This window comes from Macrosteles quadrilineatus, unplaced genomic scaffold (genome assembly GCF_028750875.1).
Source record: "Macrosteles quadrilineatus isolate MER2022 unplaced genomic scaffold, UCM_ALF_1.0 Scaffold_2__2_contigs__length_208266976, whole genome shotgun sequence".
NCBI lineage: Eukaryota > Metazoa > Arthropoda > Insecta > Hemiptera > Cicadellidae > Macrosteles > Macrosteles quadrilineatus.
Window position 1 is genome coordinate 44,349,951 of NW_026542595.1, and position 16,494 is coordinate 44,366,444.

The following is a 16,494-nucleotide window of genomic DNA, read 5'->3' on the forward strand; positions in this document are numbered from 1 at the left end:
GGCATGAGTATCATTTGCAATTAATTATATGATTATGTTTTAAACATCATAGGTTTGATTTACAGTTAGATATTGAGTTTTTTCAACTGACAGGGGAACCTGTCAGTTGAATTATGAGGAACTACAAATATGTTGTAGTAGCATAACATTTTTAAATTTGTTTATTAAATTACTTAGTAGTAGACTAGACACTATGTTAGCTATCCCCATCCGACATATGTGGTAAAGGCACCAGATCAAAGAAAGACAAGATAGCTTTGCTAAAACGTTTACTTTGTGATCAGATCAGTTAACTTCTGAACTTACTCTTTATCTGTTGAGCGAGGTGAGAGTATGGATGAGGGTTGAAGGATGAGGTGGGGGGGAAATTGAAGAACCTCCGTACTCTAGGAGAGACTACTATTAGATTCTGACCCAAGCTGATGACACTGGACGACAACCAATACAGCGACACTGCCTGCACAGATACATTACATTGTAAGTACTGAGTGGGCAATATCTAATTGGATACTGTATTTATATTTCTTCAAAAATACCACACTTAAAAAGAACATGGTTGAAGAAGTAGTTATGACTAAGGAAAGATTTATATTTCATTCTTATGATAAGGTTTTAAGTTTTAGAATAGAAATGAAAGTGCTTAAATTGAGCAGCAACAGAACTCACTGATGTAAATTACTGATTACTGTACCGGTACTGTTAAATATGCAGACCTAAAACCATAGATAAAACTGAAAGGACAACTTAATGTAAGCTATAGCATCTTTTAAGCGCCATAAAGTCTTACATGTACTGGCGCAATTACCATCTGTCAAGTGAACCTTATGACCTTGTAAGGCGACCGTTTTCGATATTTACGGGATCATCTTCAGGCAAATGTTGTTATCTTTATTTCGTTCTTACAAAAACGTAGATTTTTTTTAAACACAGAGACATTTTTACGATACTCTTAAGTATGTATGTGCACGAACCTGGACCTTTATGTATGGTTTTTTAAGAGCTTGGTCTACTCATCTCCAGGTGAAAATAAAAATAAAATTGACAAGCGGATAAACAGATGTGCTAATTAGAGAGACGTTGTCTGTTTAAGCTAATGTTGGTGCCACACACAAAAAAATCAGGTAGTAATTGCCATCAAGTAGTGGGCAACTATTAAAAATTAAAGAACTGTTATTTATGTTTAGGTTTAGTATTGTGGGTTTTACAATTAACCGTTAGTATTTTTGTGTAACTAAAATTAAGTCTTTCAGATGTGTTAATAATTATTTTAGTGATGAAAGATCACGTAGCTGAGTAATTTTCATTAGCATGTGTGCACTATAATCAACTGGTAAACTTTACTTAAGTTAGTTTTGGGTTTTCGGTAAAGATATTGACGGCATTTGAGGTGTAGTATATATATCATTTTATAGGTTATTCTATTCAAAGTATTTGTTTATGCTCAAAAAAATATTCTTGTAAGGAATTTCACAAGGATTCTAAAACTTACAATAAACGTTAAAGGAAATGGAACTTTAGCCGTTCCGGGTTTTTCAAGAGAGTTTTTAAATTTAAGAATAACAAATCAAGGCAAAGAAACATTAGGTTTTTATATATAATTTTAAGGGGTTTTAATGTAAAAAGTTGTTTAAATATTTTTTTTAAAGTTGTTTTTTAAGCTTATTTATATCAGCGCTCTTTATCAGTGTCCCAGGCAAGCAAGAAGTTAAACAACTTACCGATGGTACTGTTGCTGCGACAGGGATCATGAATACTGCGAAGCCACGGAAAAAGTTTGCAATATATCTACGAAGCCTAGTTTTCTCTCCCAGGTGCATCATGGATTGTATCTGTGCAGAGAAGATAGAAAGAAGTAAAAAACTATAAAAAAACTGATCAAGTCAACAAGTAGAACTAGATATAAACTTTGTTAGTGACACCCAGAGCAATAATTGAGATGGCAAATCTGTTTGACACAAAGAGGTCTATGTACAACAGCATACCTCCCAAGGACAAGCTCAGTTTGATATGACTCATACCTCTATGATAGCCAGGATAGTGAGGCCAGAGCTATTGGGATGACAAAGCTGTCTGACACAAAGAGGTCTATGTACAACAGCATACCTCCCAAGGACAAGCTCAGTTTGATATGACTCATACCTCTATGATAGCCAGGATAATGAGGCCAGAGCTATTGGGATGGCAAATCTGTTTGACACAAAGAGGTCTATGTACAACAGCATACCTCCCAAGGACAAGCTCAGTTTGATATGACTCATACCTCTATGATAGCCAGGATAGTGAGGCCAGAGCTATTGGGATGACAAAGCTGTCTGACACAAAGAGGTCTATGTACAACAGCATACCTCCCAAAGACAAGCTCAGTTTGATATGACTCATACCTCTATGGTAGCCAGGATAATGAGGCCAGAGCTATTGGGATCCTGTATGATACAGTGAGGTCTGTCCACCACAGCAGATCTCCCATGGACAAGCTCAGTTTGATGTGACTCATACCTCTACAATACCTCTCCAATAGCAAGGTTAGTGAGTCCCATAGCTATTGGGATCCTGTATGATACAGTGAGGTTTGTACACCACAGCAGATCTCCCATGGACAAGCTCAGTTTGATGTGTTACATACCTCTATGATAGCCAGGTTAGTGAGTCCCATAGCTATTGGGATCCTGTATGATACAGTGAGGTCTGTCCACCACAGCAGATCTCCCATGGACAAGCTCAGTTTGATGTGACTCATACCTCTACAATACCTCTCCAATAGCAAGGTTAGTGAGTCCCATAGCTATTGGGATCCTGTATGATACAGTGAGGTTTGTACACCACAGCAGATCTCCCATGGACAAGCTCAGTTTGATGTGTTACATACCTCTATGATAGCCAGGTTAGTTAGGCCCAGAGCTATTGGGATGACAAAGCTGTCTGATACAGTTAGGTCTGTACACCACGGTAAACCTCCCATGGACAAGCTCAGTTTGATCAAGGCAGCAGCTGCAACAAACAACTCGATCAACCTCATAAACATGATATACAGGGTGTCCCAGAACTCTCTACCAATATTTATAGGGCATTGCTGTGAGAAACATACCTAAATATCATATTTAAGTTGTCCGGAAGTCCTTTGTTACTCACACAGCTGCCGTTTTGTTTTTTTTCAGTTATTAGTTTTTTTTCTAAAGAATGGTTAAACATACGAAATGGAAACTTTGCATTAACATTTATGACAACTAGCTACCAAAAAAATATGAATATTTTTCAAATCATAAAACAAAATGGCGGCCATTTAAAATTTGGTTTCTTAAATAACTCAAAAACCGTTGAATTTACAAAATCTTTACAAGAATAACTTTTTTAAGAGAATGGTTTTGTTTAAGGAAAGGCTCTAGGCCAGGATTTTAAATTTTAGAAAAAGGAGGATAGCAGCTAGCTTACCTTGAAAGTGTGGGTAGGCTACATAGAACAAGTAGAAAACAATTTGCACACAATATTTCGTCCCCTAAGGGACTTTGTCAAGTGTAGAGAGAGTTTATAAATTACAAGATGGCTGCTGTCATGGTCGATGGCTGTTGTCAACTATGCAGGGTTGCCACATCTCATTAGTCTATTTTCAACTATGTACACAACTTTGTATACACACACATATAATATTTTATATACAAACTAGGCCTATTATGTATTTAGCTAGCTGCTGGGACAGGTTTATCTTAGGTTAAGGTTGGGGGGAGTTCTAGAGTTGGTTATATACTGGAATGCCAGTTCCCACCTTCTTAACATGGAAGGGTTGCATTCATCCTTTGGAAGTGATTTTATTACTTTAGTTGTGAAGCAACTATCAAAGTCCATGTTGTGATTGTTGGCATGGATGGCCACAGGTTTTTCTTTACCCGTTTTGACATCTTGGCGGTGGCCATTCATTCTTTCTCTTAGGGTGTTTTTTGTCATGCCTATATATTGGGCCTGGCATTGTTGACATTCCAGTTGATATATTAGGTTTTCTGTAGTGCAGGTGTGGTGACCTTTGATTCTGTACTCTGAATTATGAATATTGCTGGAAAGGGTAGTGACTGGCTTATGAATATTGCAGGTCTTACATCTGTTACTGTCACATGGATATGAGCCTTGGGGGAGTGGTTCTGGTAGGTTGGTGGTAGGATCAGGTAGTTTTGGTCGGACGAGCATGTTCTTCAGGTTTGGAGGCTGTCTGTACACAAGACGGGGAGGTTCCTCCTCTTCCTTACTGAGGATGCCCATAATTATAACCAAAAGCTCCAGACTGCCTTTGAGAAGAGAGGATATCCACCTGCACTTGTCAAATCCCAAATTAATGCAGCCACCAAAAATTTCAAACACCAGAAACCTAAACCGCAAAAGAACGCTGAATCAGTTAACCTAATTACAACCTACCACCCTGGCCTATCATCAAAAATAAACAATCTCCTAAGCTCTGGTTTCAAAATTTTACAACACTCCAGCCAAACAAAAGATCTCTTCAAAGAACCTCCCCGTCTTGTGTACAGACAACCTCCAAACCTGAAGAACATGCTCGTCCGACCGAAACTACCTGATCCTTCCACCAACCTACCAGAACCACTCCCCCAAGGCTCATATCCATGTGACAGTAACAGATGTAAGACCTGCAATATTCATAAGCCAGTCACTACCTTTTCCAGCAATATTCATAATTCAGAGTACAGAATCAAAGGCCACCACACCTGCACTACAGAAAACCTAATATATCAACTGAAATGTCAACAATGCCAGGCCCAATATATAGGCATGACAAAAAACACCCTAAGAGAAAGAATGAATGGCCACCGCCAAGATGTCAAAACGGGTAAAGAAAAACCTGTGGCCATCCATGCCAACAATCACAACATGGACTTTGATAGTTGCTTCACAACTAAAGTAATAAAATCACTTCCAAAGGATGAATGCAACCCTTCCATGTTAAGAAGGTGGGAACTGGCATTCCAGTATATAACCAACTCTAGAACTCCCCCCAACCTTAACCTAAGATAAACCTGTCCCAGCAGCTAGCTAAATACATAATAGGCCTAGTTTGTATATAAAATATTATATGTGTGTGTGTATATAAAGTTGTGTACATAGTTGTAAATAGACTAATGAGATGTGGCAACCCTGCATAGTTGACAACAGCCATCAGCCATGACAGCAGCCATCTTGTAATTTATAAACTCTCTCTACACTTGACAAAGTCCCTTAGGGGACGAAATATTGTGTGCAAATTGTTTTCTACTTGTTCTATGTAGCCTATCCACACTTTCAAGGTAAGCTAGCTGCTATCCTCTTTTTTAAGAGAATTTTATTATTAATCGATTGACACCTTATTTTTTAAGATTGGACGAGTATTAACTGAGATATGTCACGTATCAATAAATCTTTTACGGATAACATCATGGAGTGTTGATTTAGGTATGTTCAACTGAAGACTTTGTCTTGGAATAAATTTTTTTCGGGCTTCTGTTGCAGGATTTTCGGATTTCTTTAATTTTGTCCTCACTTGTTTTTGGCCGGCCATGTGAATGTCCTTTAAAACACTACCTGTGCCACGACATTCAATAAACCAGCGTCGAATTGCTTTATCATCAGGTAGATTTAAATTTAGTTATATTTAACAATGAATTTAAACTCTGCGAACCACGGATCACACTGTGTCTTCCGTTGCGCCGTAAACATCGTACTGGCGACTGGTGTCAGGGGTTTGAGTCACAACAGCTGCCTATGCGACGCCTAGTCTTGTCTTAGTAGCAAGCTTAGAAAAGGTTGTACAGTATACATTTGCTTGATGAGGTAGGCTGCGTCCATCGATTTAGTTTAAAACAGAGACTAAAGTTTGAGAAATAGCATGTGGAGCACAACTCCACAGTAAAATAATAGCTTGATTTACTGACAACTCCCATAGCAATTAACATAAATCTATGTTACAACTGAACATTGTTTCCATAAAATGTATTATTGACTGGCTTCCTCACATTGACAAATTATAAAAAAAAAATCTTCTGCAATTTTTTTCCCCCAGAACAATTTCTTACTCACTGACACTAAAGCTCAATTAACAGTTCATCACTAATATTTTTCATCTTTAATGTCATACGGAATTCTCGTATTTGGAAATTCTTGCCATGGTAAAAAGATGTTTAGGCTTCAAAAGAAGGCACTTAGAATTATTGCTAAAGTACCCCAAAGAAATCCATGTAAAACCATCTTTCAGTCTTTCAAAGGTTTAAAACATTTTACGCAGAGGTGCCCATCCCCCCCAAAGCCAGAGGCACAATTGCCCCCCAAGCCAGAGGAGCAGCCCCTCCCCCATTTTGTGCTGCCCTCTATATTAGAAAGAATAGAATAACAAGGAGAAATAAGTGGTGTTTAGGTCGTTGTTATCTTTATCTTATTTTACGGCTGTTTTATTACCTTAACCCAATGGCCCTGACTTACGAGCGTTACTCGTATGGCCGCTGCAGGCCCGGCGGCTGACTTACGAGTGCCGCTTGTGTCACAGCTACGCAGCGCCACTAGTTATTTAATTATTCTCATTTCTCGCCCTTTTTGTTTCTTCTTACTTTTATGATGTTTATAAATATCTTGCTTATTGTTTTACATTAATTTTTGCGAATAACAAACAAGGTGTGTTATTATGGAAACCAGGTATCACCCAAAATCAGCTGCAGAGCTGTTTAATTATAAAAGTAAACAACTTGTGATTTTTCTATGTAGGGAACCAATTGAACTTTATAATAGTAGTGTCATTGGTGTCTAAATTAATTTTTGAATTTGTAAATTCCCCACCACTGCCGGTGCCAAGCCCGAGACTCATCTAGCAAGTTGATCAGGAAGGGTGAGGCGGAGGAGTAACACCTCGAAAAAATAACCTTGGTCCATCTGGCTCCGGATGGTAGTATTATGTAAGGGCCTCTGCCTATGTAAGGGCAGTGATGACTACCAGCAGAGAGGACGGAAGAGCCTGAGGAGAAAACGCACAAAGTGGATATCCTGCTGGCTTGGATGCAGTAAGATAGCAGCCCTATCATCAAGCTCAACCCTTGCAGTGTTTGTACCGCTGCCGAGGTATACTTTTTGCATACTGACAATCTCACAAATGGCCTCGGAAGTAGGACTGGATTAATTTTTGAGATCGGAACGCCACATATGTGTATTTAACCTAAATATAAGTGAAGGATGAGTGTAGAATGACCGGAGTGTGATGACTTATTTAATTGAATAGATCTTGATTTTTATTCTAGAGATAGTTTTCTAAGTTTCTGACAAATTTAACAATATCAAAATCTAATGCCGAATATTGACTAAAATTACCTTCATATTTGATTTAAAACTGAAAATAAGAACTTGAAACACTTTTTTTATCAATTGAATTACCTGCGTCTTGCTGAGGTAACATATAAACCAAGTTGCGGAAAGATGCTGAAAAGACAATCCAAGTTGGTATCTGGATTAAGGCGAGGACTGAGACTTTTACAGGATGGCAATTGTCCCTCTCAATCAAACGTTTCCACTCCTTTTTCGTCTAAACATTCAACATAAGAAGTTATAGGCTATAACTTAAACAACAGTAGGTACTATAACTAAGAAACTATTAACTACACTAGGGGCCACGAGAGTGCAGTTGACGGAGGAGACTATTTACCACGTGACTTTGAATCAGGCAATAAGGACAACGCAGTGTTGCCAAATCCAATAATACCAGCTTATTTGAAAATATTGTTTAGTGTATAGTATTAGTGTTAAAAAATAAGTCAAAACATTCTTTATTCGTTGTTTTGTAGCGTTAGTAAATTGAACATGCGTCATTTCTTAAAACTAATCCTTATAACTACCTAATACAATTTCTGTCAATAAGTACATTAATGTTAAAAAAACCATAATTTCTGTTGGTAAATGTTCAATTTAAGGTCGTTAGTTATTTTAAAACTCATCTAGTGAGTATAATGCTCTCTAAGGTATTCATTAAATTTTCTTTTAAATTTTGAAAACTCTTGATTTGTGGGAGAATTTTCTATCTACAGTATTATGGGAGAAATTTTGTTTAAAAATTTAGATCCTATATAGGCCTAATTTGGCTTTTTCTCAAACATTTTTAATCGATGACTTTGGAACCTTATTTTTTAATTGTTTCTTGTATTATAATGGTGGATAAACTGACCAGTCTCAATTTGCTCTTGCTTTTGTTTTGAGTAAACAATAGTTTCATATAAATAAAGTCTAAATACCGTCATAATTCTTAATTCTTTAACATGGTTTGTTCCATATTTAGAATTTTTCTGATTGATTTCTTTTGTTTTGTAGTTTTAATATCTCATTCAGATTATTATTAGTGGTTTCTCCATAAACATGTATATTGAAGGCTAAATGAGAACGAATCATACCATAATAGTGAACGGGCAATGTTGCAATGTCGCGCTATAGAAACCACTTAGAAAAAAACCACGCACCTGTTTGAGTTGGGCAGGGAGGAGAGTCAGAGTGGTGGGGAAAGACCCCTGGCCCCTCATCAACGACTTATCCCCAACACCGCTCCAGGCCCTTCCCCGCCATCACCCTTACGTGCGTGAGACAGCTGTGGTTCTGCGCAGGTTCTTTTTAAAGTGGTAGGCCTATAGTCCAGTCTTGCTATGCTGCCGCCAACTGTAGACTCTCGTGGCCTCAAGTCTAATTGGCGTTTGCTTATCTTTTGGTTTTACTATGCTTGGGAATTATTTAAACCTCATTCAAGTCCATGACTTGACCTTGAGTAATCATTTTTGTTACCCTTGCTTTATTGAAATGGCCTAGTAAAAAGGAGTACTCATGGTAAAGGGAATTTTCATATTATCGATGATTTTTTATACATCGATATTTTATTTTTTGATCCGATATATTGATATTAAAAAATGAGACAACCAGCTGACAACCACGATAAATAAGTATTGTTCAATATCAACAAACAATATAAAAAAATACTAGGCTATATTGGAATGAAACTGTTCTAAACTAGCCTTACCTAACCAACCAAACTTGCTGTAACATTTCAAAATTCCGTTCCGTATTCCCCATATGCCTTTTCTGTTACGGTTTTGAAATGGTTCAGCAAGTTTGGTTAGTTATATTAGGTTAGTTTAGAACAGTTTCATCTCATTTGCACATATATTATTTTTGCCTTAACAAGATCATTTGTTAATTTGTAATTTAACCCTCCGAGTGTCCCTTGTTTTGGCCTTAATGTCTGTCTATTTTTTGCTCATTTGCAAGATTTTATTAAAACGGATCTGAGAAGCTTGAAAACAATGTTAATTATACTATTCTATATACCATTTTGTTTGGAAAATCGTGGGCTTCAATATTATACATAAAACATAAGGAACATTTGTTTCAAAAAAATCTTTTAGGTAAAAAAAATATTTTGGAAATTAAAAAATTTAGCTAAGAATGCATAGCCTAACCATAGCTAGGAATCTGGCTGATAATTTACATCAGTATCACTACCTACTTCTTCAGGATCATCAACCAGCCCTTCAAAATCACTTAAATCTTATTATAATGCACCACGTATATCACTACTTTTGAATTTTAACACTAAAACAATGATAAACGTAATAAAACACATCAGTCATCGGTCCGAGGTTAACCAAGCTGTTTAACTCAGTTGGTTGAGCTAAAATACAACAAATATACATTTGTTTTTCAGTTTAGACAAATACGCACGTCAGCTGTCTGCTACAATATTTTCGGAACTAAAATGAAAAGTGCTTAGAGACAGACCTCCGGAGAAAGCTCAGAATCTGTCAAACAAAACGATACCTAACTCGATCCAGTTCAATCCGATTTTGTCAGTCATAGGCCTTCGCCGTAAACAGTGTTTGTGAGTCGATGCATCGACACAAAACACTACCGTACACAAAGTGTGTTATGTGTCGACGCATCGACAAATAACACTCGGAGGGTTAAATGTGTTTGAAGATATTAAAATAACAGAAGGAATTTATCGTAAAGGAAAACAAAAATATTGATATATATAAAAAAAAAAATCAGATCGATTAATGAATGATTCCTTTAACAGGACAGTGGAGTTCCTACCTAAAAAGTTATAAATCTGTATTGTAAACAAAACTTGATCTTTAGTTTGTTACCAATTTATTGACAACTGGCTTTAAGTTTCAATTACCGTATGAGATTTATTGGTTTTTGTTCTTTTCATGACACTGTTACAATTTTGACACAGTTGACAAACTACTGTCTAATTACCTACCATACCGACTTACAGTTGCATAAAAGTGAGCTCTTGCTTTCTTTTCTGTGAATCTATTCTTTCTCATTTCTCTATCAACTTCATACTTCAAGTTATTTGTTATTTCTTCCATTTCTTTTTTTATATTTTCAAGTCTTGCAATTACATAGCTCTGAAAAAAAACATAATTTAAAATTTTATTAGGCCTAGTTAAATTAACATCCAATTATTAATTAATCACTTTTAATTCCAAAAGAGGCATATTGAGTTTGGTAAAGTAAATGGGGAAAACTGCTGTAACTTAGGGCTGACATATTTTACAATATGTAGTAAGTTACCACACATTTTTCCGTTCCATTTTACCACCTACAATTTGACTGGTAACCAAGTGAAACTAAGGTGTTTTTATGCTCAAACGGCAGCTAGGTTTAAATAAAAAAATAATACAGTGATACAGGTGTACGACACCAAAAAAAAACTAATTGGTATTTTGGTAACTGTGCAGTACAGGCGTCTGTCATAGTAGGTCACCCCTAATATTTCTTTAATTTAGTGCATTTTTCAGGCAGTATTTTGTAGGCTGATTTTGGAAGTGTCATAGCCTATGGGTTTCATAAGAACAGCTTTAAATACCTATCTGAAAACCAAATTAACACGTTCGCTACGTCAACAGTACTACTAATTTTTCATTCATATGGACCATCGACGGCCAGTTCCTACCCATAGATTGCTGCTGGTCACATTAAAATATACTGACATCACATATTGCGTGTGTGTCTAATGATATTAAAAAGCTTATATCTTTGTAACGGTCTATTTGAAGGCCCTGAATTCTCTGCATCGGTCTACAGGGATGTCTGTCGCATACGTGCGTCACTTGGTCTGTGGATAGGATGATTAGTGACGTCATATGATAGTTGGCAAAACTCATTTTTACTTTACTGCATCACTGGCCCGCAGTCTGCAAGTGTAATATTAAAATGTATACCTCGGGGCGTGGTAATGACTTTAGTGTCACAAATATGTGGCAATCGGTAGCGAACGTGTTAAAAGGATTGAAAACTAAATAAATTATATTATTTTGTTTGTCATTATCACAAACTAAACTGATTTAAACTTACCTAACCTGTAAACTGCAACAGGCTGTAAAAGAGTGGCAAATGGCCCTCTTCTATAATAAACTCATGGTAATAACGAAGAATCAATATTTACAGTGAGTGAAATATTTTAATTGATATATCAAATAAAAATTGTATTCAATAGAATAGCGTAGATTTTCTGCGGAACTGTAGGCCAGCCAAAATTATCATAAATTGATCAGGGCATTAATAAACGAATTTATTAAGATATGCACAAATAAGATATGCACAAATAAGATATGCATGAGAATACAATAGGCCTATATTCTTATGATTGCTTACCTGGTAAATAGCAAGAGGAAGAGTGATGAAACATCGAACTAAGCAAGTAAGGACTACAATTGACAACCACCATGGTAAACCAGTAGTGTTATGAAAATCAACGACCAGACTTTGTGTAAATTGAACTACTGAACTTTCTGATATTACCTTAAACACAGTAGTATGTGAAGCTACAGCAGATTCAAACGATTCTCTTAAAGAAAAGTACCTTCTTTGAACTATGATAAAATCAAAATTAATGTTTTTATTACTGAGAAGTATAGAGTCACAACTACTGTGTTTTAATGTTGATAGGTTATGTGTCAACAGTTTTGTATTACTTGAATTTCGGTAAATATTATAATATAAGTTAGAAGGTTTAAATTGAATATAAGTAGAACTGAAGCCCACAGCTTTATGGTAATGCTTCACAAATCTCAGCAAACAAGTCATTTTACATAGGGTCCCTCAACAGAAATGTTCAAGTAGGGCTAACCAAGTCAGTATGGGGTAGCCTCATCACTTCAAGACTTTCATTGTACGAAAATGAATAGTGACACCAATATAAATTAAGAGAAGAACTACTAGAAAACTTGGATGAAACAGTATCTAATAGGCAAAATCGTAACAATTTCAGAATCAAATCCCATCTTCAAAGCTGACGCTGACAGGTGAGGTAAAGCATCCGGAGCGGAGAGGGTTTAGTCACAGACAATAATATAATACTCTAATGGTTTAGTTTACTTCAAACCACACCGACTAGAGTGGAGGAGAGTGCGGGGCAGATGCACTGCAGACAGAGTGCAGACGATTTAGGTTGTTTTATCGCAGAGGATACGCGTCCGGTAACCGGGCGTGGATTAGGCGTCCGGCAGTTACTGTCATAACCTAACCTAACCAACCAAACTTGCTGATAGTGAAAAAATCAAATGAAAGTTCAATTCTCTTCATAACATAAAATTATAAATGCCAAAAATTCTAACAAAAGATGCACAGTTAAGAAGAAATTACATTCAAGGCTAAATCTGTGACAAAAAGTTAAAGAAACCGATGGGTTTCGAACCAGGGACCTCTTAGATATCAGCCGAGCACTCTATCCACTACACCACGAACAACGCTGGTCGAACATCGTATCGTTGTGGTAATGGCGTTCCGGGGCCCCACAACCCGGTGACGTCACTACCGGACACCTAATCCACGTCTGGTTACCGGACGCGTATCCTCTGTGTTGTTTTATTAAATAAATAGTGAGTGGCAGCATATAATAGTCATCATGAAACAATGACTAAGGTTCGATCAAAGATTATAGAACATTTAAAAACTCAAGTTCCTGTAATATCTTAATATTTCTTTATATCTTAATAATAAGAACCAATATCTAAATATCGAGAACCAAATTTATGCAAAACATTTTAAAAAATAAGGCGATTTTTTATGATAGTCTAGGAAGTTGAAAATAAAGTAGGTCAAAGAAATAATTTGTCTATGCCAGTGACATTTTTATTAAGTACTAAATTTAAACGTGATTTAACTAAGTGACTCTTTTCACGTCAAAATGTGACAGAAAGTTTGGTTAAGTTGGGTTAGTTAAAGAACAGTTTCATTTCAAAATTCTGCTATCAAACGGAATTTTGAAATGTTACAGCAATTTTGGTTATTTTAGAAGAGTTTCATTTCATATTCAATATTATAGTTGTGGGCAGATAACGTGAAGTTGATTCTACCCATTTCGGCTAATGAGGTTAAGAGGTACTACCATACAAGGTTTTCTTTGAGTGCAACCTGTTCCCAAACAGTTATGAAAGTAACTCTTAGGATTAGGAATGTGATATGGCGCCATTTGGAACAGACATGCGAGGTAGCCACTGGCGGTCCCAGTATTTCATTTCGGGGGGAATACCACCGGCGGCCGGGGGGTCTGGGGGTATGGAATATCCTTGTCCTATAAAAATGTAGAATTTAAAGCCTAAAAACATATTTTTGTAAGTATTTGTGCTCTAAAATCTCTTGATCAGAGTGCTAGTAAAAGTATCCAAGTATTTATGTTAGCTAATAAAATATTTCGGGGGGGGGGATATCCCTCCCTGGGACCACTACTGGTGGTAGCGGCGCACGTCTGAGATGTGTTCATTCATGTGTTCTACAGGTTCTGCCTGATTTAAACACTGAGCTAAAATTATAACTGGAGGTAGCACTGCCATGGCAGAAGTCTGTCGAAAGCGTGTCTCTGATTTTGTCAGGTTGGTATAGCAGCGAGTTTTCTTATCATAGCAATAACATGGCTTCTATAACTAGGTTGGTATAGCAGTGAGTTTTTTTATCCAATAACATGGCTTCTTTATAACTCACACCTCACGCAAACATGGCGGCTGGCGACACGCATCTTTGACATTCAGTGCTTCCTCCAGTTAGAATTATAGCTCAGTGGATTTAAACATTTTAAAGAGAAATCGTTCCAAACCTTTTAAAGCTTTGTGGATGTGTCAGGGATCGAACCCGTCCCTTCCGCACCGAAGTTCCAGATGCTTTCCACTACTAAAATGAAATGAAATGAAAATGAAATGAAATGAAATGAAATGATGATTATTTCCCAACTAAAAAGTACAATTCATGGTATTTTACAGAATAAATTACTTAATCCTTGTCTTAAAAATAACTTACAAAATACAAACTAAAACACACTCTATAAAATGTGCAATAATATATTAGTTTAAGTAAACCCAATTAAAATATCTTTGAATAGCAAAGAATCTAAATAAAAATATTATTCATCGATAGCTCAGTGATCGATATCACTGAGCTATAATTCTAACTGGAGGTAGCACTGAAGGTTAGGGTTCACTTACTCTACGAATCATTGACACAATGAGCCTCCAAATATGTAATTCTTAAAACACATGGCTCACTTACTCTACAAATCATAGTCTATACGAGCTTCGTAAATAATATTGAAGGTTCACTTGCACTACAGGCTCGTATACTATACGAGCCGATCAAAAATATCAAATAAATGAAGAGGGTTCACTTACTCTACAGATCATAGTGCCTATGAGCCAAGCGTATGAATTCTTGAATAATTCAGGAATAAGCTCGTATAGTATACGAGCCAAAATACTGAATTTAAATAAATTACAGGAGTAGGCTCGTATACTATACGAGCCTATTTCATGATAACTATTACACAAATAGAAGACGGCTCACTTACTCTACAGTTCATTGGCACAATGATCTGTAGAGTAAGTGAACCCTCTACAAATATTAGAAGGCTCACTTACTCTACGGTTCATTTAGCTACTCGTCGCGCGGTTTGCAGCGCATCGTTGCAGGCGTGTATGGTAAACCAATACCGCAGTTCTGCCTTACTTCTGCCGTTTACTAGTCTCGCAGCGTGAAAGAGAGCTTGTTATGTTAATGCATTGTTGAATTTTTAACTTGTGTACTCGTTGCTAGAAATCAAGCAATTATCAAGTACCGGTATTACAGGAGCTATTTTAAGAGTTATTACAGACTTAATTTTCAATTAATTAAAAACACTCACGTAAAAGCTTATGCAACTAATGGAATTACTTACTGTGTTATGAACATTTCTATATAATTAAAGTTGTAAATATTTTAAAATTGTTTAGAAGATTGCCTTTTTAGTGTTTTCTACAAACGTGTCTCAACTTATACACATAGACTGGTGGAGTGGTAATTTATATTTCTAATCATTTAACTTTTAATTATGAACGCTTTCAGTCACGTGAAGTTGAATTAATTAAACTGACATTAGTTTTTCATAAATGATAAACCTTTTGAAATTGACTTAATAGCTTTGTATAGAAACTATAAATATGATTTTTATTTTTTCCGCAATGATTTGCAACGTATTTTGAGTAATTGTAAAAACACAGCTATTATGTTAGGAGATATAAATTTATGCATTTTAGAACAAAATAACAGTGTCATTGATTATTTAAGTATAATGAACTCATTTGGTTTTGAGTCGTTTATAAATGAGCCAACTTGGGGGAGAGAAAATTGGGTAAAGTGTTTAGACCATATGTATTCATCAGAAGTAAGACTAATTTAATTTTTCATAGTAATTTAGAAAACTATGACTTTACTGATCATGCTGGAGTTAATGTAAATTGCGTAACAAGTTGTGATAGTGCTTTGAAAGAGGAGTTTGTCAAGGCTGTAGATCATTCAATTTTGAAAAGAAGGTTGGCTGAAGTGAGCTGGATGCCAGTGTTTGATTGTGAGGATGTTGATAAATCTCTAACAGTTTTTTACGATATTTATAATAAATGTATTGAGCAATCAAGTTTTTTAAGGCCTATTAAAAGTAAAAATAGGCATCGAACTCCATGGATATCGGACACACTAATTAAAAAGATAAATGAAAAAACAGACTTCACTCTCGATTGAAAAAGCACTATGACATACATTTGTTTAATAGATATAAAGAACTCTCTAGAGAATGTTCTAATTTGAAAAGACGGGAAAAAATTAATTACTACTCATCTAAAATTGAAGCAGTAAAGGGTGACTCAAAGTCTTATTGGAATATATGCAAAATCGATTATGAGAAAGTCAAAAAATGAACTAACATCCATTCCCTAGATGATAAAATTGTACAGGTTGAGGGTAATGAAAAAATAGTTGCTGACTCATTCAATAACTATTTTACTGGTATGCCGGATAAGCTGATTAAGCTGATTAGAGAATTGTATGGGCCGGGATTCCCCGCCATGCCGGATATCGGTCTAGCGTGCAGCTCAAGGTTACGTTTATCTGAAATTACTGAGGTAGAATTAGAAAGTTTAATCTTAAGCAAACCAAATAAACAGTCTGTTGGCTTTGATGGTATTTCCA

General features: G+C 36.1%; 1 protein-coding gene across 2 annotated transcripts; it reads right to left on the reverse strand.

The window, feature by feature from the left end:
- Positions 1 to 256: 256 nt before the first annotated feature.
- On the reverse strand, positions 257 to 12,323 carry LOC128986757 (cytochrome c oxidase assembly protein COX18, mitochondrial-like). 2 transcript variants are annotated; one of them, XM_054407273.1, is made up of 6 exons: positions 11,806 to 12,323; positions 10,272 to 10,409; positions 7,393 to 7,540; positions 2,867 to 2,988; positions 1,719 to 1,829; positions 257 to 457 (listed from the first exon to the last, which is right to left on the reverse strand). In XM_054407273.1, the coding sequence occupies exons 1-6, from the start codon at positions 12,088 to 12,090 to the stop codon at positions 290 to 292; spliced, it is 972 nt and encodes a 323-aa protein (XP_054263248.1). In that variant the 5' UTR covers positions 12,091 to 12,323; the 3' UTR covers positions 257 to 289. The 2 variants fall into 2 exon arrangements, with proteins under 2 accessions (XP_054263248.1, XP_054263247.1); XM_054407272.1 differs by having other exon boundaries at positions 11,659 to 12,323.
- Between the last annotated feature and the right edge of the window lie 4,171 nt (positions 12,324 to 16,494).

What these genes read in the sequence shown, in the direction of transcription:
- LOC128986757 (XM_054407272.1), bottom strand. Translation starts at nt 12,090, where the DNA reads ATGACTTGTTTGCTGAGATTTGTGAAGCATTACCATAAAGCTGTGGGC. An exon ending in GAGCTCACTTTTATGCAACT is followed by an intron (nt 7,541 to 10,271) that starts GTAAGTCGGTAT and finishes TTGAATGTTTAG; the next exon opens with ACGAAAAAGGAGTGGAAACG. An exon ending in GTTACCTCAGCAAGACGCAG is followed by an intron (nt 2,989 to 7,392) that starts GTAATTCAATTG and finishes TGTTTGTTGCAG; the next exon opens with CTGCTGCCTTGATCAAACTG.